This window comes from Cervus canadensis, chromosome 16, assembly GCF_019320065.1.
Source record: "Cervus canadensis isolate Bull #8, Minnesota chromosome 16, ASM1932006v1, whole genome shotgun sequence".
Classification (NCBI taxonomy): Eukaryota; Metazoa; Chordata; class Mammalia; order Artiodactyla; family Cervidae; genus Cervus; species Cervus canadensis.
In genome coordinates, this window is record NC_057401.1 from 8,207,883 (window position 1) to 8,233,646 (window position 25,764).

General features: G+C 35.5%; 1 protein-coding gene across 3 annotated transcripts in view; it reads right to left on the reverse strand.

Moving 5' to 3' along the window:
- Positions 1 to 8,446: 8,446 nt before the first annotated feature.
- TNPO1 (transportin 1) overlaps positions 8,447 to 25,764 on the reverse strand; it is an 89,582-nt gene continuing 72,264 nt past the window's right edge. For all 3 annotated transcript variants that reach the window (XM_043488434.1, XM_043488436.1, XM_043488435.1), the window contains exons 16-25: positions 25,638 to 25,745; positions 25,348 to 25,506; positions 25,178 to 25,265; positions 22,598 to 22,696; positions 22,301 to 22,396; positions 19,424 to 19,499; positions 18,445 to 18,544; positions 16,392 to 16,466; positions 15,206 to 15,348; positions 8,447 to 14,128 (exon numbers count right to left, since the gene is read on the reverse strand). In XM_043488434.1, coding sequence (XP_043344369.1) covers positions 15,241 to 15,348; positions 16,392 to 16,466; positions 18,445 to 18,544; positions 19,424 to 19,499; positions 22,301 to 22,396; positions 22,598 to 22,696; positions 25,178 to 25,265; positions 25,348 to 25,506; positions 25,638 to 25,745 — 909 coding nt within the window. In that variant the 3' untranslated portion in view covers positions 8,447 to 14,128; positions 15,206 to 15,240. The remainder of the gene's footprint in view (positions 14,129 to 15,205; positions 15,349 to 16,391; positions 16,467 to 18,444; positions 18,545 to 19,423; positions 19,500 to 22,300; positions 22,397 to 22,597; positions 22,697 to 25,177; positions 25,266 to 25,347; positions 25,507 to 25,637; positions 25,746 to 25,764) is intronic.

Below are 25,764 nucleotides of genomic sequence, written 5' to 3' on the forward strand. Positions count from 1 at the left end.
TTTGATTGAGGAAACTATAAGACTTAACCAAATTAGATGACTGGGTAAGGACTGGTGGCGTCTTGTTCCCTCATGAATCCTGAGTGATGGGCCGGCTGTCCCTCTTTTGCTTTCCAGCTCCACTCTCTAGGCCAGATTAGGAGAGAGGAGATGCTCTGCCTGCTGACAGTGGATACTCGTGACTCCTGTCCCTGGGACTCTCTGTTGTGGCATAGCAAACCCTACAGTGTGTTAGGAACAAGTGACCACAAAAGATGACAACAGACCTTGGGACAATAAGTTTCTGAATCAGTCTTGGGACTATCTCTTTGTTAGTGACAGGGTCCCTAAAAATGAATGGCAGTATAGTGTTTTTGTTAAAAGCGTGGGCTCTGGAGCCAGAGGGACAAGTTCAAGTATTTGAGTTTAAATCCTGGTTCCACTATGTATAACATCAGTATTCTTCTCTGTGAACAGGAATAGCAAAACAGCTGACTTTATGGACTGTCAAAAAAATGAAATAAGTTAATACACATAAAGCACTTAAACACTGTCCTCATTCACTCAACAAATATTATTGAGCACCTACTTTTGTTTCAGGAATTGCTCAGGGCATTGAAGTCATTTGAGCAAGCAAAACATGCACACAGAAGCCCCTGCCGTCTTGTGAAGCTTACATGTTAACTATTTAGTTCTTGATGTCATAAGGGAACTTCAGGTTCCGAAGAATTCTCTAGGTCCTTTCTAACTCAAAGAGCCCTAAACAAGCTGCAAGTCATCACTAGGGACCCTGTGAGAAATGCACAACCTTGGGCCTCATCTAGACTTACTGAATCAGGGTCTTCACTTTAAAAGGCTGTCAGGTGGTATGTATGCACTTTCAAGTTTAAGATGTCTTTCTTCGATTGCAATCTCTGTACTTGGACTTAGGAAAACATTTCTTAAAAGATTTTTTTTATACAAAAGGAAGAATGGCATTAACAGTTTTCAAGATTATTTTCATGTAAAAATGTCATGTTGATGGAGGTGAGTTTAAGGGCTGGAAATCTTATTTCTACATACACCTCTTCTGTTCTTGGAAAATACTGTGCTAATAGGTGAGTGTGTGCGTGCCCAGTCGTGGCCCTGGAGTTTTCCAGCCAAGAATACTGGAGTGGATTGTCATTTCCTACTCCAGTGGGTCTTCCCCACCCCGGTATCAAACCCGTGTCTCTTGTATCTGCTGTATTGGCAGGCGGGATCAGTCGGTAAAGAATCCGCCTGCAATGCAGGAGACCTCCTGCAGCGCAGGAAACCCAGGTTCAATCCCTGAGTTGGGACCAAACCTGGAGAAGGAGATTGCAACCCACTCCAGTATTCTTGCCTGGGAAATTCCAGGGACAGAGAAGCCTGGTGGTCTACAGTCCATGGGGTCGCAGACTCAGACAGGACTGAACAACTAAACCACCACACCTGGGAAGCCAGGTTAATATAGGTCAAGGACTCCACCTAGTGGTGTTTGTTTGAATTTATACATTGTTGGGTATTGTTTAAGGTAGTCCTAAAAGGATTTCAGGAAATAAAATTTGTTTTAAGAAGCTTAAAGAAAATGTGCATGCCTACAGTTGAAAAAAAGGATGAGGCTTAACAAAAACAGCAATGCTTGTAAAATCCTAGCAGACATGGAAGAAAAACATCTGTGGGTGCTAAGTCGCTTCAGTTGTGTTCAACTCTTTGCAGCCCTATGGACTGTAACCTGCCAGGCTCCTTTGTTCATGGGGATTCTTCAGGCAAGAATACTGGAGTGGGTAGCCATGCCCTCCTCCAGGGGATCTTCCCAACCCAGAGATCAAACTTGCGTCTTTTATTCTCCTGCATTGGCAGGTGGGTACTTTACCACTAGCTCCACCTAAGTATCAATTCCTTCCTTTCTGCCTATAAAGAGAGTGCCTTTGGGGAATTCCCTGGCTGTCCAAGGATTAGGACTCTGCACTTTCACTGCCAAGGACCCAGTTCCAATCCTTGATCAGGGAACTAAGAGTCTGCAAGCCATGCAGCGTGGCCAAGAAAAAAAGAGTGCGTCTTTGAGCACAAGTTAAATATTTCAAAGTCTCAAGTTGTGATAAGGAAATACCTGTTAATCAGACATCTTATATAAACTTTTCTGTTTGGGAAAATGTAATGTCAAAGTGAAAATATAAAAACAAAATATGTAGAGAAGTTTATCAATAAAGATGCCAGATGGTAAATCTAGATATGTATAGACTTGGCCTTGTCTATCATTATCTAACATTGGATATCTTAAACATTTAACAACAAAAGCTCTCATGGAGATTTAGTCCCTAAGTATGTTGGACTGAAATGAACTTGAGTTAACACATCTATACCCTTACCATAAACTTGTCTGATTTTAATATAAAAGATGAATTTGCTGGAGTATGTGTGGTTACTAGGTAAGTCATCTCTGGTACTATATAAAGTTATGTATTAAATATACATGAGTATACATTCATGTACCATTTAAAGAATAAAATGTACCCACTGCCCAAACTCTTCATGATTGCACCCTCAGCTCTTTTTTCAAGATGTAGTCATCTTTACTTACACACTTAATTGCATCTCTATGTAGTTTTTAGTTTTGCCTGTTTCTGAATTTTATATTAATATAAATGGTTTTCTATAGATATTTTACTGAAACTGGCTTCTTCTGCTCAGAATTCTTTTAAGAATTCATCCACCCTGTGGGACATTTGCGTCGTTCCTGTTTATTCTGTTATTACAATGCCAGTACAAAGAGTCTTATGTGTTTTCTGGCACACATACGAAGTTGTTTCAAGGTATATAGCGGGTAGTATAACGGCTTAGTCAAAATATACAAGTGCTCAACTTCACTGAGTAATGGCCAGCTAGTCTCCAAAGTAGCTATACTAAATCAGCATTGTAAGAATTCCTGTTCCTCTATCATGCAACTCTATTAACAATTGGTATTTTCAATTTTTGTGAATTTAGTGGCTGTTAAAGGATATGCAGTATCTTCATTTGTTTATGAGCTATCATATCAGTTAAGTATTTAGGGGATCATTTGTAGGTCAAAGAATGTATATATTTGTAATTTTGATGTTTTAAAATTGTCCTTCATATTATACTGATTTACATTCCTGCTAGCAGAGTACATCATGTGAAATGCCGGGCTGGATGAAGTACGAGCTGGAATCAAGATTGTTGACAGAAATATCAGTAATCTCAGATATGCCGATGACACCACCCTCATGGCAGAAAGTGAAGAACTAAAGAGCCTCTTATTGAAAGTGAAAGAGGAGAGTGAAAAATTTGGCTTAAAACTCAACATTCAGAAAACTAAGATCATGGCATCTGGTCCCTTCACTTCATGGCAAATAGATGGGGAAAGAATGGAAACAGTGACAGATTTTACTTTTTTGGGCTCCAAAATCACTGCAGATGGTGATCGCAGCCATGAAATTAAAAGACGCTTGTTCCTTGGAAGAAAAGCTATGACCAACCTAGACAGCATATTGAAAGGCAGAGACATTACTTTGCCAACAAAGTCCATCTAGTCAAAGCTATGGTTTTTCCAGTAGTCATGTATGGATGTGAAAGTTGGACTATAAAGAAAGCTGAGTGCCGAAGAACTGATGCGTTTGAACTGTGGTGTTGGAGAAGACTCTTGAGAGTCCCTTGGACTGCAAGGAGATCCAACCAGTCCATCCTAAAGGAGATCAGTCCTGGGTGTTCATTGAAAGGACTGATGCTGAAGCTGAAGCTCCAATAATTTGGCCACCTGATGTGAAGAGCTGACTCATTTGAAAAGACCTTGATGCTGGGAAAGAATGAAGGCAGGAGGAGAAGGGGATGACAGAGGATGAGGTGGTTGTATGGCATCACCAACTCAATGGACATGGGTTTGAGCAAGCTCCAGGAGTTGGTGATGGACAGGGAAACCTGGTGTGCTACAGTCCATGGGGTCGCAGAGTCAGACATGACTGAGTAAGTGAACTGAACTGAGCAATGTATGAATTCCTGTTCCCGTGTTCCCTAGGTGTGTTGTGAAGGCTTTCTGACTCTAGTCAATGTGAAAGCAATCTGAGGTTAAATTTTCTGTGAACTCAATATTCTTTGCGTTTTTCTATTATGTTTTCTGACTGACTTGTAGGAACTCTTTATAATTCAAGGAAATTAATCATTTTCGGTAAAAGGAGCTGCATTTGGTGGCTTCCCTGGGGTGGCTCAGAGGTAAAGAATCCACTTGCCAATGCAGGAGACCTGGGTTCGATCCCTGGGTCCGGAAGATCCCCTGGAGAAGGAAATGGCAACCCGCTCCGGCATTCTTGCCTGGGAAATCCCATGGACAGAACAGCAGGAGGGCTACGTCCATGGGGTCGCAAAGAGTCAGACACAAATTAGTGACTGAACAAGAATTTTTAATATGAGGTTGAAGTAGGAATCTTTTTCTTTTTTTTTAAGTGAATGCCTACCCAGTTTTCCAGCACTTGTCAAATAACACATTTTTTTTTCCCCCCACTTACACGCCATATCCTAGTTTCATGTGAAGCATTTAGGTATTTCTGGTCTTAGTTCTTTTAAGCCACCTATACCTGAATCAGTTCATTTTAATTCCTGTAGCCATAATTAAACAAACACCTGTTTGGGACTGTCCCACCCTCATTACCTGTTTTTCACAATTTTTCTGGCTTCTCTGACTTTTTCATATAAATTCTAAAATAACCTTGTCTAGCAACAAACAAAAACTGTTGTCAGTCTTTGGGGATGTTTTAAATTTCAAATTTAAACACTACATGCTGGTAACCATTTAGGGGAGTTATCTATCAACTCTTGCCTGTTCATGCTTCAAAAGCTTCCACATTTCTTAAATGATCCAGTTTTTAGAAAACAACAAAGCTACTTCACATGGCCTTGAGGAAAAAGGAAGCCTATGGTCTCTCAGCCCTTCTGGAGGGAGGGAAGATAGCTCTCATTCTGATTCTTCTACAGCCATAAAAAAAATCTGCCAAAACAAATGACCTCTATGTTGCTAAATGTAAATTCTGTCTTGTTCTATACATCAGAACATCAGGCTTCTATTGTTTTCTTTACTGAAGCCTTAAGACTTCATTGTTGGAGTTTCATGTTTAGTCCTCGCATCTTTCCTTTTTCCTCTTCTCAGATGTTAATTCAATCTCATGGTTTAAAGCACATTTACACACTTTCAATTTTCTGTCTATAGCCAGGTTATCTCCCCTGAACTCCACCTTCTCCCCTTCTCTTTATAGATGGCTTAAACCAAATGTTAAGATATTCCATATTTCAGTTAACATTTCCATCCCTCTAGCTGCTCAGGTCAAACCAGAAACCGTAAGAGCCATCCTTGGTTTCTTTCCTCAAACCCATTTCTAGAATGTTTGCAAACCATGAATCCTTAGCCTGAAATGTTAGTCACTCAGCCGTGTTTGACTCTTTGGGACCCTATGGACTATAGCCCTCTAGGCTCCTCTGTCCATGGGATTCTCAAAGCAAGAATACTAGAGTGAGTTGCCATTTACTTCTCCAGGGGATCTTCCCGACTGAGGCATCAAACCTGGGTCTCCTGCATTGCAGGCAGATTCTCTGCCATCTGAGCCACCACCAAAGCCCATCCTTACCCTACAACGCTCCTTTAATTTTACTCAAGGGCAAAACCCACACACCAAACATTTTACTGTCTCATTACATTTGTCCTTATCGTTCCTTTTGTTAGGGGAAACACTTGACTGAAAACGCCCACCCTGGTCGGGCACCATAGTAACCATTTTCGTGAGTTATTTTACAACAGGAGGTCCTGGTAAGGAACATGGAACTAATAAGCCACCACTAACCAGAAGAATTCAGGAAAGGTCAAAAGGAGATGCCACATTCTTACCAAAGTCCCAGAATCCTTCTTGGCTGGGCAATGCACGTGTCACTAGTTAAGACCCCGAGTCAGTGTGATTGGCCAGGCAAATCTGGAAATTAATCTCAGCACCGTAACATCAAGACCGTGAGCCACAGGGCAGCAGTCCTCCTGCGTCCCCTCACCCTGCCGCTCTCCGCCCGGGTGCCCTTCCCAATAGTCTCTTACTTCGTCACCACGTGTGTCTCCAAGGACAATTCACTTCTGAATGTTAGACGTCTAAAAGCCCCCTTTTGGGCCCTGGAAGGGGTCCCACGTCCTTCAAACTTTACCTGAGAGTTGCCCCCAGACACCCATAGCTTTACTCCAAGTTTTTCTCAAATGACACCCCCCTCAGACCTTCCTCTGCTCACTCGCCCCATTGAAAATAAGTCTCCTCCACCATCACTTTCATTTCACTGGCACCTGCCACCAGGTAACAGACTCATCTGAAAAGACCCTGATGCTGGGAAAGATTGAAGGCGGGAGAAGGGGACGACAGAAGATGAGATGGTTGGACGGCGTCACCGAGTCAGTGGACAGGAGTCTGAGTAAGCTCCGGGAGTTGGCGATGGACAGGGAGGCCTGGCATGCTGCAGATCGCAGTCGGACACGACTGAGCGACTGAACTGAACAGTTACTTATCCACCTTGCTGTAACAGAATATAAGCTCTGTAAGACTGTGCCTGTGACATAAGGCTCAGATATTTAAGTATGTAATATGAAAATGATCTTGTATATAAGACTTCCTAAATACAAAATTAGAAAATCATGCTGTTTAAACCACAATTTACAGCACAGATGGTAACACTCACTGAAGTTGCTGAGTGTGAAAACTAGCATAAGTTTCTATGAAAGGGACCTCCTTGTGACATGGTAATTTCAGAAAAATTGCTGCAGATGCAGGCATTTAAGCATAGGGGCATTATTCATCGTAACTTTATCTCCAGGAGTGAAAAATGAGAAATAACTTCTGTAATGTCCAACAATAAGAAGGTTGTGTAAATTATAGAAGATGGTATAGCTACCATGTAAATTATTTATAGAAGATGGTATAGGTATTGTGCATATTAACAGGCAAATTTATTATTCATGTGTGCACAGAAACATCATCATTGTATCATTGGGTAGTTGTATGAAATTCATTTAAAACTGTTTTTCTTAAAATTGTTTAATGAAGTTCTTCAAAAGGTCACATAAGTTTGAAAAGGGATACCTAGTATAAAATTTCAATTGTCAGAACAACATGGCTGTAATATGCATAGCATTTACACTAATAACTGACACAAAATCTTAAAGGTTCTTAGTGTAAGAATTTTCTGGTATTATTTTTCCCAATGATTTAGAAATTGAGTTGAATTTCTAAACTGTAATTTGCAAATTGTGTTGAACACTGGAGATCTATGAGGATGGTTCAGCAGGTTCTTTTACATCAGGTCAGCACAAGACTCTGAGATTAAGGACAAGAGGGCAGCTTCTGCGCTCACCAGAGCAGGAAGGAAGTCCAAGCTCAGAGCTGTGAGGTTCACCTGCTACTTTTCCAATCATTCCTAAAGAATCACATGTAATGCAAATGACTGGAGTCAGGCTGATAACAAACTCATTACAAGATAAAAAACACCCATCTGTAACAGTAAGTATAACGTGAAAACATCTTAAAAGTTGTACTTTAGTTTCATTACAATGTTAAAGATTTACAAAAGATTTTTAGATTCAGGCACATTTTAAGACTGTAGCAGCCAATCAGAATCATGGAAAACTTAAGGATTAGTCTGGTTTTATCTTCTTCCACAACCTAAGTCCTGGAATCTTTCTTGATGTTTTAGAACAGCATGATAGCCAGATGTCATTCCCTCCCCCTCTTCTCCAACACAAGTAAGGTATCTCAATGTTTCCATGTACAGGTAACAAAAGGAAAAAAAAAAAAAATCCCAAGTCTCATTTCTCTTTAAGTTTTCTGGGTTGCACTCATCTAACCTCAGGCACTTTGCTTGCTCTAAATCTAAAAAACAGAAAAAAAAAGCACTTGACAGTTATGAACACATTTCCTCTGAAATATATTTTTAATTAATAACATGCAACTGTAATAACAAGTCACAACCTTAAGAGGAAACTACTGCTTTTGTAAATATTAATTTCCAAAATTACAAGTCTTTTTTTTCTGGAGGATGACCAGAAAGCCTAAATAGGCCACACATTCATACACATTCATGCAATCTATCCTTTTCAATGTTTTATTCACGACTTTACTTAGTTTTCTTTTTTTTGCAGAAAAAGAAACTTTTCCTCCCCCCTCTGGAAGCTGAACCTAGAATCAACTCTGTAGAAATACATCAATAATAGAAGTTAAATGTGAGGAAAATAGTTTTACTACACTATATAACTAATACTCAGTTTAAAAAAATAGATGGTGTCAAACAAGAGTGTATTAAAGTGTAAGCTAAAAAAAAAAAAGGCCCCTCAAAACAAAAAACAAGGAACACAAGACCTATCTGGACCCAAAATGGGGGGAGGAGTGGGGGAAGAAAGCTCATTTCCTGTCATTAAAAATCAGAGTGAAACATCTATAGTTAAACAACTTTATTAACATAGTCAAGCAGTGATTAACATTCACATCTATTATGTCACATCATACAAATGTAAATACAAAATTACTACAGTACAATATATATTCTCTGCATGATCCAAAATATTTGGTGGCCCCAAAAAACTCTCTTTAAAATTCAGCAGCTTATCAAAAATTAAAACCGTATTCTATTTAAAATGAAGATCTGTTAGCACAGAGTTTGACTTCAAGAAATATCAATTTAGTACAGTTTGAGAAGTTGCAGGAGGATATGTTTGAAGGACACATTCTAACATAGTGTGGCAGGTACAAGAAACATCAGATTTAAAGCTTTTAAGCATAACTCATACAACCTAAGTTGTCAGCAGAAAGATCCAGTTATTTATAACTAAAGCTATAACTACTAAATTATTGCACCCAATATTAACATGAATATTAAGTGTAAAACTGTTTTATAATATGAAGTCATTAACCACGTTTAAACATCTTCTCACAGATGATAATCTATTAAGTAAAATTACTTATACAGTATTGTCTTATTATTATCTCCATAAAACTCATCCAATCTTAATTTGGTTATATATCCACAGAGGAACAACGAGGCAATATGGGGATAGAACAGCAGAACCCCCTTATGAGGCTGGTATTGGGAAGGAAATCAACACTGCCTTATAGGCTAACCATGTTATAGTAAGCTTTTAGGAAGATAGTTGGACTTGCAAAATAGCTAATTGTGAAAAATACCAAGCCATCTTCAAGGGGATTCTATGGTAGATGAACAAAAATAGTAATAAAAGGGAAAAATCCTATTTTCCTAGTTAGTGATATAATGCTTGGCAAATAGATTTGGTTTGATTTTAAAACATACAAGAGGTGAAAAAAACAATCACCACTTTAACTTCCCTCAAAATCATGCACACATAAAAAAAAAAAATAAAAACAATACATTCTGGGATACAAATCACAATAAACATGTATACCTTAAAATTTAAATGTATACCTTAAAAATTAATAAGAATAATTAGGCATAAAGATAAAGAATCCCTCACATATAATACCAATGGGGGAAGATCTATGTAAGACTGAAAAAATTAGTCACAAGTCACCTGCAAAGTGTACAAGTGAAAGAAAATTTTAAATAAAACTGAATTTTTAAGAGGCATTAGAAACATCTCTATATTTAATACAGTATGACTAAGTACTAAGTATATAATGCATTTGCATGGTATTACTAGATAATAGTTAAACAGCTCTTTATTGATCTGACTTTTATTCTAGATTATTTTAGGCCCTTAATCTGAAGACCATAGTTTGTGTCAAGATTTCAATGCCTACGTTTCAGTAACAGTACTAGCAGTGACTGTTAAGTGTTTTCCCCCTTGTATTACTTGCAAAAATAATAAGCGAAGCTGTGTGTAGTTTAAAGAACTACTAAAGAAAGGATTTAAATTGCAGTTACGCATGATACACTCTTCTCTTGGGAAGAATGTTTTTGCACCGTTATCTGTTAATACATTCAATATGAATAATATAGATGAACTATATGGAGCAAAAAAACCTACTTTTTTCTTTATGGCAAAGGATTTAAGTTAAATTTAGACTAAAAGATTTAAGACAGAATTAGTTTAGTTCTGGCATTTCAGCTATATGCAGGGTTATTTAATACATGACAGAAAATTTTCCACTCTACTATCTTAAAAAGAGTTTGGAGAAAAGGAGAACCAAACTGAATTCACTTTCAAAGTAAACCTGCATGCCAAAGGGCTCGCCAGGAAGGACTTATACCGCCATGGTCTGCTAGACTAATTAGAAAATCAGACTAAATGGAAAGATTCTTCATGAAATACACTAAAAAAACAAAAACAAAGAATGTAAGTATGATGACCCTTTATAAGCATATGTCACCAAAGAAAGAAGGATACAAGAGTATTCACCTGAGATAAAACTTGTATCTGAATATTTTATAACTGAGTAGACAAAGCATTTCAATAGAGGAAAGTCAGTTGAGATTATTTTAAAATATACATCTGATCCTATTTTACAATATATGCAATTTAAGCAATTCAGATCAATGAAAAAGTCTTAACAAAAAAATCACAGTGTTTATCAATATGTTAATTACAAAATGTATGCTACTTATTTTGTTTTTAAGATGTAATGGCTTGGTTAAGTGTTTTAAAATCTATTCTGAAATCTAACTTGCGTCACAAAATCAAGTAGCAATAATGTAAAGCATCAGAACTGGCTCTTAAAGATTATTTACATGTTGATTATTTGGAAAATAACCAACCAAAAAATATAAAAAAGTGTGATTTTTTTTTTACACAGTATGAAGTTATTAAAGAGATTAGACAATACAAAAAGCAAAGTTCTTTCCTGAATAAATGAATATCTGTGGCACTAGGTTCACTTACTAATGGACTGTAACATGGAACTGCCAAACATGCATTTAAACTATATTAAATACACTTTCTGTTTCCAACTTAGGTTGATCAGCAGCTTTTGTTCTGTTAGAATCCTTCAAAGAGAGAAGCTCAAACAGGAAAAAGAAGGCATATATAAAACAGTAAACACTGACCTCCTGAGGTTCCTACAACATAAAAATATTCAAGTAGAAAATCTACATCACTTAGCAGCGGCTATTTCTGTAGTTGGGCACACTAACAGCATGTTAGTGTGGAAGGAGCAGATGAAGGAAGCCGTGCCTTAAGCATGCCAAGAGGCGAAACACTGGAATGTAACAAGGACAAACTCACAATCTCATAGACATTCAGTCAACATTCAGAACTATTAAGACTACACCACAAGAATTAAGTTGCTTTATATATATATATATATATATATCCCATGATGTATTAAGTTTTATCAGAATAAATGCTAAATCAGAGCTTACCTCAAAAGATAACTTAAACTTAAATGGCTTCTGCAAATTCCTATGTTATACTATGTATCTGAAATACAATTAGGAAGAAACTATAACCTCAAGGTGGGGGAAAAAACCCCAAAACCCCAACCCCATCTCAGGTTGCAGTCTATTTATTTATATGTTGTATTTTTAAATTAAATTTCCTTTTAATTTAAAAACACACTGACTACAAAAAAGGGGCACAACTTGTTACATATCTAATTAGAAATTAATTTTTCCACTCAATAGGTAACAATAATGCTTTTCAGTCAATAGAGAATTGTCAATCACAGGTCCAGATAACTTTATTGAAGACCGTTTTTGTATGTTTTAAAAGAGTTCTTGAGAATTTTGTCTTTTCTCTCAATTTAAAATCTTTACTACTTATTCCAGAATATTAAAATATCTCCCATATTAAAAAGTTTTGGAGAACTACAGATCACTAGAAGTTGAGGATAAAATAGCTACCCTAATCAGGTTTTAAACACTAACTAGGAAGCACATTCTGAGCTCCCAATGAGGCATTGGTACTAGAAAGCAAAATGCTACATACCCTTTGGATCCAACTTACGATTAAAAACAACTGGACACTGAAAATATGATTTAATTTCAGGCTCTACAGACTGAAATTTGCAAAGCCAAAGTAGAGAAAAGAAGGTGAAAGAACATGTTAAAAAAAATACATACACACACACAACAAAAACCTTTCTGCATGCTACCATGCATTTGAATTTTTTTGAAACGGTATTTATAAATTCACACGCATACAGCTCAAACTTCAGTGCAATGGCTGTATCATTCAACACCTTTAGAGGAATAGAACCATGCAAAGAGGAGCAACTGCTTACAAAAATGGTTATTCAGTATTTATTCTGCAATGCAAAGGTGACAAACTAAAATATAAAAAGGTTGTTATGGCTTAACATTTCTGTTGCAGATTAAATATGCAGCATTGAAAAATGGAAAGGTGTGGCTTCATCTCTGACCAGCAGAGTTAAAAAGAAAAATCTCTCCATTTTCCTTCATCATCATGGGATACACTGTTTAGGCAATCCAAATTAATAAAGACTTGCACTTCCATATGGACACAAGATCAAGTGTACCAGTTAGGTTTTCACATTCACAGTATATAAGAAAATACACATGGAAGGAAAAGTAAAGGGTTAACTTAACAAGGATTTATTCACAGGAATACATGTAAGTAGAGAAAAATAACAGAAAAGCTAAACAAATGAAATGAAGAGGATCCAAACCAACTTTCACTCTGTAGCTTTTTACTTGCACCCCGTGTGCATGTATCTAGGGCACAGAGGGCCACCAACATGCGCCAATACAGTGTAGGAACCCTGCATTACATCCATTAACTTAAACATATCTTTAAGATCATGCTTTGAACAAAAAAAGAAAGCTTAGAAGGCAATGTTGAGTGGGAATAAACATTGAAATATAGCGATCATGTCTTCAACTTCTACAATTGTCCTTATGTGCCAACTAACATTTATGCAGCCTCTTACAGATCTTTTACCATGTAATTTAAGTTTTAGAGAAGTTTTGATAAAATCACTAGTAGTATATAACCATGCAGAAAGCACATCACACTGACAGCACAGAGGCAAAGATTTTGCACAGGTTTATCAGCTTTCCACATTGTGCAGGTTACACACGATACAATACCAACCTTATTCCTAACAGATCCTAAAAAGATTATTTCAAGGCCTAGCTGTAAACTACAGTACTTTATATCTATATTCTTAATAAAAATAAAATTCACAAATCTTAAAAAGGAATTTTAAATGCAGGGCTATATTGAATCGGTAAACTGCAACACAAACTGGCGCAACAGAGGTAACTGAATACCAATCTCACTCTATGTGATGCAAGCATGCTACTTTCCCACTAATTTAAAGTACTTTCAATCACTATGAGCCAGAACGCATGCCTGAACCTTAAACTGCACTTTAAAAAGAACAATATCTTGGCCTAGAAATTAAATCTAATGATGTACAACCATCAAATTATATCCACTACGTTAATGTCTTAATGAAAAATCAAGATGTCAATCTTTAGTTCGATATGTCCAGCCCCATTTACTTCTCCCTCCCTGCCCACCCCACGAGGGTAAAAGGAGTGACTCATTTGGCATTTCACAGGGTGCTTCATTGTTTAAATTTGTTTTGTTTTATTTCCAACTTTTTGGGGTACCTTAAATTGTAACTTCCAAGAACCTGCTTCTACTATGGGCAGGCAAGCTGATTTTAACTCTATTAGCTTTCATTTGTGTAGTTCTTCATCAGCATGCAAAAACAAGGCCCCATCATGTGGGAAATTTTATAAAACTTTTTAAATTAAAAAAACAAAAACAAAAAAAAACCCTTTACTGTTTCTAATCCCCATTCTTAGGTTTCCTTTATTGTGCGCTATAGAATTTCTCTTCTTTCTTATCCCTATGCATCATTTATATGGTTCTTATTTTGGTACAATTCCCCATAATATTCCAGAATGTACTGTTTTGTGAGTAGATAGGTTTGTTTTTTTTTTGCTTCTTCACATCCAGTGCAGTGTTGTAATTGGAGACAGATTTCCACCCACAAAGGCTCCAGATGTTAAAACGTTTCCCAACATCGACTTAATACAGTGACGGCAACACCTCCCTCCCGCCCCTCCCAGTAGGGTTGGGATTGTACTGTATTCCCTACTGGTTTACCCTTCCCCCCTGTAAAGGGTAACATTTTCCCTGGGTGCAGAGGCTCCCTCACAGTCTCCAAGACTGAAGGACCTGTAAGAAAACAAAACAATTTTATACTTAAACAAAATTGTTTCTTTTATAAGACCAGTGGAACATAAAATTAATCAAGTAACAATACGATCTCTAAAGAACATGAAAAACTGGACAAATCGCCCACGATCATGCTAGTCAGTGAAGCCACGTTGCTTCCTTCTCCTATGGCTCTCAAGTGTCTCTTGCATCAGATACAGAAAGTGATATCAGGCACAGAGAGGCGTGTAGAACTTTAAACAGATAAAATATGGCTTGTAGGGTGATATGGGTCTAATTCTTTATCCCTATGTGTACAATGGATCTCAACGGGAGCTGTTACTCTTGAATTAAAACATCATCACCCATATTTCTAATATTTATAAAAGAGCCAACTAAGTGCGTCAGGCAATATACTAAGTCCTGGCACCACATATAGCACAGTATTTAATCCTCAAAATAACCTAATGAGGGAACTAAGGCTAAAATACCAGAATTGTTAGTTTGACTGAGGTCAGAAACACTCAAAGAACAAGAGTCCAAGTGGACTTACCTCTTTACTACCCCAAATCAAAAATGAATCTCTCAAACAAACAAACCGTGTGCTGGGCACAAGGTGGGGACTCAATAAAATATGAAGAATAAATATTGAATAATTATTTCTACTGAGACCAAATTGAGTTCCAGTTCTACCTGGGTTTTCCCTAAAGCTCACAACACAGAAAGCTCTTGATATATAAAAGACTATATTTAAAACTAAAACCATCTCTACCCTGCCAGTGATTGTTGGTGATCTCTTAAAGGGCAAAAATTAAGAAAAGGACAGGTTGAAATTTAACTAGCGTACCAACTTGGATTTCCTTCTAAGAGGATTCAAAGTGGAATCATGCATTTTATCTTGCTTTGCTGGTTCATAAATAAATAAATAAATAAATCTGTAGGCTTCACATAAGTAAATTTTAAGTCAAATATAATATAAGACTCTTTTACTCAACCTCTGTGGAAAACAAACAGCTTTTATTCTCTTCAGTAGTTCTAGATTGAAGTCCTAACTTAAATTTTTCCATCCTGAAAAACTCCAAATTTCTTACAACTTACCCCTAATTTTGGGACTGCAGCTTAAGTATATGAGATTAAACACCATAAAAAGCTGCAAGACGCTCTTTTAAGGGAAGAGGGAACTGGTCAGAGAAACGCCTCCAATTTTCATCTCCAACTTGATTTTTAAATCCATGAAGGATCTGCAAAGAGTAAATCATCATTAAATAATCAGTAACAAAAGAGAAACTCGTATCTGCATAGCTTCTGAAATCAAACACTACTGATTATTCCAAAATTTTATCCATTTTAAAGTATTCTCAAACTTTGTTGAAATCTGTATCATTCCGTGTCTTACCCAAAAGCACCTCATAGGATAGATATGAGGCACACTTTACTTTGAGAAGATTAGAATTCAGTAAGTGTCCTAGTAAAAGAAGTACTATAAGCAACTCTGCCAAAATAGTAATGAGAAGCAAGCATAAAGGTATAGAATTCACCCAAGGGATTAAAATTTTTATGCCATATTTTCAAACTGAAAATATACAAAGCTTTGGGTTCATGGCTGCAACTATATAGTTCACTACTGAGGGGTGACTAGAATTAACCCAAGGGGACATTACTGAAACAGATAGGTTTAATCCTTGTTATGACTACTAAGACTGACTTTGTTCAACAGATCATATTATACTCCAATCTTAGCCAGTCATTTTTGAAAATACATGCTATTTTGCACGGGCCTCCCTGGTGGCTCAGATGCTAAGGAATCTGCCTGCAATGCAAGAGACCGAGGTTTGATCTCTGGGTCGGGAAGATCCCCTGGAGAAGAGAATGGCAACCCACTCCAGTATTCCTGAAGAATTCCATGGACAGAGGAGCCTGGCAAGGGTACAGGTTGCAAAGGGTCAGACATAACCAGGCAACTAACAAACTACTTATTTAGTATAGTTGGGATAATGGGTCTACATGAATCAGTGGTACTGCTTGAGAAAATATTTTAGAAGTATGTGCTCTATTGATACAAAGTCACTACAAGTGACTTGTATATACAAAAGTCACTACAAGTGACTTGATATACAAAGTATATCAAGAAAAGAAAGTCAATTTCTTTACCAAGACAAAGGTTACACAGTCTACCAATATTGACTCAAAGAGTCTCAGTGTCATATGAAATAAAAACATAATTTACTTCCCAACTAGGACTGCAACAGTTACAAGATATGCATCATAAAGACTTTTTAGTTACCTTACAGAACATGTCTCTCAGATCATCTTTTGGATTAATCCATGATGCAACAGCATCACAAAAAAATATAAAATCCTGTAACAAGCAAGAAATACATCTTATATTGATTCTTATTTGTCAAATACGAACACAACAAAAGACATATGTAAACCTCAGAATATATATACCAACAGAATCTTTGGTAAAAAGAAAGGAAATTTTAACAGCTATGATAAGGAATTGTAAGTGATTTCTTAATGGTTGTCCTAAGACTCCACCTTATCAAGGAATCTCTAACTCATGCCGTTTATATTAGAATTTAGTGCCCTCCTGTATTTCATTTTACATTACAAAACAAAACCCCAGTCTAGTAAATGTAGAGCATCAGCAAAAGACTGAAAACATCAAATAAGCACCAGTTCAAAAACCTTCATTTATAGAATTAGAGAATTCTATAAATTCAGTAATTTTACAGTTTTGATTGGCTGAGAAATAATTTTAAGCTAGTTAAATATAAATCAAATAAATTTGATTTAAAGTATATGAAAATTAATAGGCCTAAATTTCAAGATCCATCTTCAGGCAGAAATGTAAATGAAATGACCATTAAGTTAGAACAAAAATTAGTTACCAATAGCACCTAATCCAACTCAACTCAGACAAACAAGAAAACTCCCAATGCTCAGACTGTTATTTAAAAGACAATCAGGTTATTCTGACTAAGAGAACAAGATGATAATAGGTATATACTTGAAATACTTCACTTAAGTATTTTTCAATCTCAACTATCTTACTGAAACAGTTCAACATACAAAATATTGCTGATGGTGTGAGATGTCGACTACTTCGAATTTTACTATTAAATTCAAAGAACCTCATTAACTCCAAAATTCACTAATACTAAAATATACACATAAAACACATATTCAGGCAAATAAAATGCATGTGTCTAAAATTTATGGTTTATTCAAATTATGATTCCTATGTCTTCCCAATATTGAAAGCCAATGTTAAAAATTTAAAGTATATAATCATGCAAAATTTGTAATTGGTAGTGATTTCATGACTACACATGTGTTACTTTCATGTTCTTAAACGTTAATTCAAAAAGCAAAACAACAACAAAAAATCCCTATAGGAAAATGCTCCTTCTTAATATGGTATATACTACATATCAGATACCTCTAAAACATATTTAAAGTGACAAAAAGTTCTTAAGCATTGGGGAAAAACCAAGAAACTCAATGCTTTTGCAGCTAGTGAAATTAGCTAAAAGATTTTATTTTTCAGTTCTTCTATGTGTACGTGGTTCAATGCCTATTTTCTACACACCAGGTAAAAAATGTTCAAAGCACCAATCTCTTAAAAGTGAAAGGTTTTCTTGAAAATCCTTCTTACACTTTCTTTTCCTTACAATTTGTATCTGTTGAGGAACGTGGGGCATTTAACCTAAAGCCCACAGCCTGTATTTTGTTGATTTCACACATCTGGTGTCAATCAACATGTTCCTTTACATTTTATGTGTAAGTTGGATCCAGAGGTTTGATCAGATTCACGTTTGGTATTGTTGCCAAATAATTCTTTAAATGCTAAAGATGTCTAAATATAATCTGAACTAGTACAGGAAACAAAATAAGGATAATAAATCAAAGTTAAAGCATTGATAATGGTTAACCCATTACTCTATTTACTAAGTAAGAGAAAGAGTATCCTACTATTTAATTATTCTCTTAAGTATAGAGAGCCTCAAACTCAGGAAATTTACATTCACTGCTTTAGGAAGCATTTACAAAGTAAATAAATGAGATCTAAATGTGGACGAAAGAAGCTTTGGCTTAATTCAGGTCAAGAATAATAACTTTTATTCTTCCGATCTGTTGTTATTATAAGCCACGACAGAAAAAAAGATTTAGAAAATAAAAACAGATGTTATCAATTCAAGGTATTAGGAAATATGCATTGAAAACACATGTATCTTCTGTAAAAATAGGTAATATTTTCATAATTATAGTTTAAAAATACCTCCCCTCCTTTAAAGTTTAATAATTCAGAACATTAAAAATTAAAATCTTACTTGGATTACTCCACTGGGATTCACACTGATCATGGTACAAATCCCACGAAATGCTGAATCCTTTTCCTCATTGTCCCTTATGTTTCTCAGAGAGGTGCACCTATTAAATTATAGAATTGAGTTTAGCATTTAAGTAAAAAGTAGGTTCAACTACAATTCTAATGGACAGTATTTAATGGAATAAGCACCAAAGTAGAGATAATGTTTATATTCAAAGAATTTTCATAAAGCTTAAGCTTCTCATACTGTATTATGTTAGGCCCATCTAATCTCAATACAGTGAAAACCTTGAAATTCACAATTCTTACCAATAGATTGCATCTAAGTAATAATAACTGATTTTAATCTTCCATTTACACTATTAATTAGCTTGAGCCAAGAGTAAATTATCAATTTTTAACACTGTATTATGACTTGTATTCCATTAAACACTACTAAAAATGACTTGAATTGAAAGACTGTCAATTGAAAGAAGCAGAACATAGGATATACTGCCACAATAGAAACTATTACTATACAACTTATGGTGTAGATGTTTAATTTTTACATTAACAAGCAAATAAGATTTTTATACATAACAAATTTAAACATGTATTTCTTAATGCAATCCAAATTTTCAAATTAATTCTAAAAAGGAAACAATGCAGAAACCTAAAATTTATAGAATTTGCATGCATCTTTATTTTACTGGTGGATATTTAAATGCTTTTTATGTATAATCAAGCTTTTTAACACAGCAAGCATGTGACAATCTTATCCCATGCATCAATTAGTCGTTAGCCACAACATAAAATAAATATACATGACGATGCTACTGAAAACCTCACAAACCCGATAGGACAAGATTAGTCACATGGTTGGCAATGATTAAGGATTGTGATTTTTGTAACCAACTGAAAATATATCTAAAAGTGAGATAGAAAGAGAAAGAAAGAGTGAAGAAAAATGAATTAAAAAAAAAAGATTGAATAATACACACCAGGGTCTTATAAACTGCTGTAGCATGGGGGCCACCTCTTGAGGACAAACGTAACCAAGACGACCAATTGTTATTGCTAAGGTAACGCAATCACGGTTATACACCACCAAACGCCAACCAAGACATGAGCAAATGAGGGGGAAGGAGAAAAAATAAAGAAAAAACAACAAATAACTCAGAAACAGAAACCAACAGAATTTGTGTATGATAATAAACATAAGATTTCACCAGTGCTGTTTATTACCACCCCCTATAATAAGGGGCAGCAACATATATGGCATACTCTTGGAAAAAGAAAAACAAAAGGAATTAAAAAAACTTTAAAGATTGAGAGAACACCAAAAACCATGATGAACTGCTTTTCTCGCTCAATCAAGTGTTAAAAGATATTCTGTTAATAAAAACGATGAGCGGATTCAATAGATATAGATTCTTCCTTCAAAGTCAGTTAAAATTCCAGAGTTTAATAATGAAATCTAGCCCCCCGCCAAGAAGTAACAGTAAATGTAAATGATTACATTTCTGAATTGTCTGCTCAAACATACTTTTCAGAAGTTAAAATCTTTCTCACTTCTTCATACTGCTTTTTAAAAGTGATTTTTATTCTTTGCAATTATCTAGGAATTTAATCAAAATTTTGGTATATTTTTTGTTTGTTTGTCAACATTTCCAAAATAAACCAGTGGACCTTTTGTTGCCTGACATCAAAATCAGCTATCAAATTTTAGGTGTTATGGTACATACTGAATAAATGGATTGGAAAACTGCTGTGCTATGTCAAAATCCCATTCCAAAAAAACCTCTGATGGTGATAATGATAATTCTAATTTCAAACCCTATTTGACAAAAAGAAAATTTAGTCCACTATAATGGCATGTGATATGTGGACCAAAGGAACAAATATTCTGTCCTTGCTATGAAATGCACAGCACAAAATGATAGATAATAAAGCACATGATTACATGCTAGTATTTTATTTTTAAAAATCGGAAGTGGGAATCAAATATAAATTGACCATCAAAACTTAGTTAAGTTCTTAAACTTACAAAGAGCTAAAACAAGGGCAACTCAGAACTGCATTCTGCAGTTCAAAGGTACATACATATAAATACATTTATACACAATGGGAAAAAAAATACAAACAGAAAACAAACCATGAGGTGCTTTAATGGTGTTCTCTCAAAAACTTACAGGTTAACCTCTCATAAAAAAAGGGTGGGGAGGGAGTAAAGAAAAATGTTTAAGGATTACTTGAAGCAAACTACACAGATAATACTAAAATCCAGCAGATTCATATGAAGCAAGAGAAAGAAAACCTATGTTCAAAAGACACAAACTATGCAACATTCTCATTAAACAGGCAAGTATGAACAATCCAATGAAACATGCGATAAAGCAGATGATGGTCCATTGAAAAAGTTCAGTGTAGGATATACTAATTAGAAAAAAAGCAAGTAACTGCAAACACTAAGGAATTGACTGTATGAACTATTAAGACAATGGTATTAATAATTAAGTTGCTAAAATCTACAGATATTGCTCACAATTTTAATAATTAATCTCTCCTCCTTTGGGTAAGGAATAAGAGAAACATTTTCTACAGTCACTTGCGATAAGAATAATACAGTGAATTCCAAGTGTATTTCCTAATTATACAAATTCAATCCATCAACTTGAAAGGCATTATCAACTACCTCTTGATTTACTTAGGGTAGATTCATATTTAGAATATAATCTTATAAAGCCAATTTGTTCGAGAAACTATATAGCAAATTCACCAGCTGATATCCCACAAGAAACTTTAATATACATTACACTCAACATTTATTTGCAGTTATGCATTCACATTTAAAAATAAATAAGAAGTTTCTTAATGTTCAACAGTAATTTTATAATGGCAAGTGTTTCAAATCTGAATGTCATGTATAGGTACTGCATTCTAAAGAGATAAACACCTGACAAGATTTCATAACCATCCTACACATAGGTTTTTGTGCTTTTTAGAAGGAAAATCTAATTCACTTTAAGATACAAACAGTACCCATACAGCCAAACAGCCATATAACTGTTTCATAATTAAAAGACTTCCTTCCATACCAATAATCACATTAGGATATAATAAACTTTCTACAATTAAAAACCATAAAATTAAATTACCTTTGAGGATAAATTTATTTAGAAAAACTTATTCAAATCTTTGTCCAGTATTTTAGTAAGGCATTCATTGACTATGAATATACTACTGGAACTGTCTTAGTATATGAAGAAAAAGACATGCCTGATTGAAAACAAGATTCATACTTCAAAAAATCATTAGCAAGAAGTTAGGCAGAGCAAGAAGAAATCACCCTGCAATGTGTTCTATAGTATGGAAGGTACTCTTTAATATAAACATGCTCTCTATAAATGCAAAAGAGAAACAAGCCTTCTGAATAAAAATCCCACAAGACACTGCTCAAGTTCCCAATTTGAAGAAAAGTATACAACAAAATACAAAATACGTATGCCATTATTAACAGACTAACTACTACAATACAATCTATTTTGGGCTACATTTTTACATATTAAAAAAAAATTCTCCCCAGCTAGCAGTTACTCTGAATTAATGAAAAATTCATATAGTTATCTGAGCTGGGGTCCATTTGAGGGAATATTAAAACACTGTAGCAGAGGAAAAAGTGTTTTTTGGAAAGTTTCTGAAAACTGGCTATGGAATGAAGCTCAAACAGTTCATTTCATGACTGAGAATCCCAAACAGGCACTAATTAATAAGCTGGGTTTCTAAAGCTAGCTTTGCTTTGGTTTCTCTACGCATCTTAACTTAAAATGACAAGGCAGATTGTTCTCTTCACCGTTAACAGTTCAGTCGTATGGTACCTGTATTCTCTAACAACGTCTTTGGTGTGTTGGGTCTGTTAATGATTTCTACAAGCTGGTGCAACACCATAGGAATGTAAGGCTGCATCTCTATACCTAGATCATCCCCGAGAGAGAAAACAAAAAAAGAAACATTTCATTGTTAAAATATCAATGGAAAATATGTTGCCCCCTTTACTGTGATATGTTATGTATTTACATAGGTAAAGCTCATTAGAAAAAGGCAATTACAAAAATATTAAGTTATCTAAAAATTTTAATGTTTGTAAATGGGGGGGGGGGGGGCGGGAATCTTACCCATTTGAATGGATATCTCTCCAATTGCCCATGTGGCATTATTGCAGACTGAAATGAATTCTGGATTGAGGTTGGTTCCCAATATTGGCATGAAATCGGCTAGGAAAAAAAAAAAAGCTTTTAAACTATGTATTAAACTTCTCAATAGCAGTGTTTTGTGCTTTAAAAGAAATCCACCAGATGGAAACTGAAACCTAGACAAAATATAACCTTTAAAAAACCAAAGTGTTGGCAATAATTATCTTAGGAAAATGAAGGAGGAAATATGTGGCCACTGAACTTTCATGTGAAGTAGCCCCAGTTTGGTTTCACTTTAAGTATCATTAAAAAGAGTTGGTCAGAGTAATTTCTCCTGGCATCAGACAGAAAATTTTAAATATTTCACTTTAAAAGTGAAAATATGATACAATAGAACCTTCTTCAAAGCTGGTTTTTCACACACAAAGAATTTTTTAAATCAATGATTTTGGCTTTTATAGTAACGTTTACTCTCATGTCAGATTGTGGTCTCTGAATATCATCCTCCATTTAAAAGGGAAAATGAAAGTTAGGAGTTCATACTGACACTCAAATAACTAACACAAACAAAAACTAAACTCTTGAAATACAATATAGGACTTGTGCAAGATGCTGGAAATCAATTTGTTCCTTTTAAAACTGGTAAATAAAGAGAAAGAATCAAGTAATAATCCTGCCTCTTCTGTACGATTTGTCAAAGTTGGTCGCTCACTCATGTTCAACTCTGCGATCCCATGGACTATAGCCTGCCAGGCTCCTCTGTCCATAGGATTTTTCAGGCAAGAAAGCTGGAGTAGGTTGCCATTCCCTTCTCCAGAGGATCTTTCCCACATGAGGACTGAACCTGGGTTTCCTGCATTAAAGGCAGATTCTTTACCATCTGAGCCACCTATGGGCTATAATTTATTGATATGGGAAATATCTCTACATATGTATTCTCTCTACTGGATGAAGAATTAGAGTATAATTTTTTAATCCCTAATATACCAGTTGATTTCACAATTTCTCAGTTTTGGCAATATTGATAATCTGGGTCAGATTATTCTATTGTAGGGGGCTGTCTCATGTATTATAGGATATTTAGAAACATTCTTCGCCCCTACCCACCAGACACCAGTAACACATTCCCTGTGTTACAGTGTCTCCAGATATTGCCAATTGCTCTTGACAAACACTAACCTAGAAAATAATCCACGGTTTGTAACATGAAAAACAGACAAACAACCAGACATTGTGTATCTCTTGAAGAAGCTATATGATCTATAGTCTTTGAAGAAGGTATATGATCTATAGTCTTAAAAAAAAAAAAAAAACTTTTCGTACAAATTTAAACTCAAATACTTCAATCAGGTAGAAAGTATCTGCAGAACAAGGTTTTCCATAAAACAATAATTCACCACACTTTCATTTAGAGTAGGTAGGCTTAAACTTGATGCCTTACTTTAACACATCATAATTAATGTTATTATTCAAGTTCAGAAACACATGACTGAAAAATACAACTGGCAACTGATTGAAGGTCAAAAGATACAACCTTTTGGTTCTGAAATAAGTTCGTTTCTGGGGGATGTGGTATATCACAGTATAACGACAGTTAATAGTGTGTATGCGTGTGTTCAGTCACTCAGTCATGTCCAATTCTTCGTGACCCCATGGACTGTAGGGCCACCAGGCTCCTCTGTCTATGAGATTTTCCTGGAAAGAATACTGGAGTGGGTTGCCATTTCCTTCTCCAGGGGATCTTCCCAACCCAGGGATAGAACCTACCTACATTCTCTGTATTGGCAAGTGAATTCTTTATCACTGAGCCACCTGGGAAGGTCACAGTTAATAATACTGTATTGTTTATTTGAAAGTTGCTAAGACAGTAGATCTTAAAAGTTCTCATCCCCCACACAAAAAGTCTTGATACATGTCAATTACATCTTAAAAAAAAACTGGAGGGGGGCCTCCCAAAGCACACTGTATCAAATGAAAAAAAAATTAACATGAATATTTTAAATCAAGATTAAATGATGGGATACAGAAACGAAAATGAACCAAAACTTGATTTAATCTATGGGTCTGACAGCAATTCAGGTTACATTATTCAAGCAATCGCTTATTATCTTCACAAAAGGCTAAGACAAACACTATGCCACTAAAACAGAAAAAAAAATTCATTCACTTTTAAGAAAACTGAAATTTCCTATAGTTTATGCTGGTTTATCATGAGAAAACTTGATTATATTATTATTTCTGGGTACCTCTACCAAACAAAGAGGCTATTCAAGAAGTATCTATGAACTAGCATACAGGACCAAGGTTCACAGGTGGGCATGTCCCTTACTCTAAAGCAAATTCAGTCACATTAACACCTAACAAGCTGCTGAAATGATGGTGAATTCAAAGGAACAAGAGAATAGGGGCTTCCAAACCACCTGCTTCAATCAGAGTAGATTTAACCGGTAAAATGTACATTAGTACATGTCAGCATTTCACTAGACTTTAGTTTAATAATAAAACACAGCTGATGAAAGATAATGTTAAAAACCACATTACAGCAATAGAAAATACTCATACCTATACAAGGTTTAACATGCTGAAAGCAAGCTTTTGTCAGGTCACCTAGTAGGGCGAAGGAACTCTGTCGAACCTCTGGCATTTTATCCTGCAAGAAAGAAGCAGAAATTAATCCCAATTTGACACAGAGAACCAAAAGTTTCTATTAGTTTTAATTCAGTAAATCTCACCTGCATGCACTGATACATTAGTGTTAGAATGTTACTTCGTGCTACCAGCTGTTCAATGTTGCCTCCAAGTCCTTCAGCCAGGCCACTGAGTAAATCAAGGGCCACTATCATAAAATCTTTATCTGGAGCCTCATATTGATCTGGTTGAGCATTGTTCAGCTGAAATTACACAATTTTTTGAAAACTTACTTTAAACCAATTACTGAAAAAGTATGTATACATTATGCCTATCCTTAGAAAAACGTTTCCGATGCCAAGAAGGGAAAGATATAAAAAACTTTTTTAAATACCATGGCTTGTGCAAGAGTCTTCTGCACTAGGTTTACACAACGCTGATACACAGGTTCACAGTACGGAAGGAAGCCAGACTGCAGGGCTGTGGCAACTGAAGACAGGCACTAGGAAGGATAAAGGAGA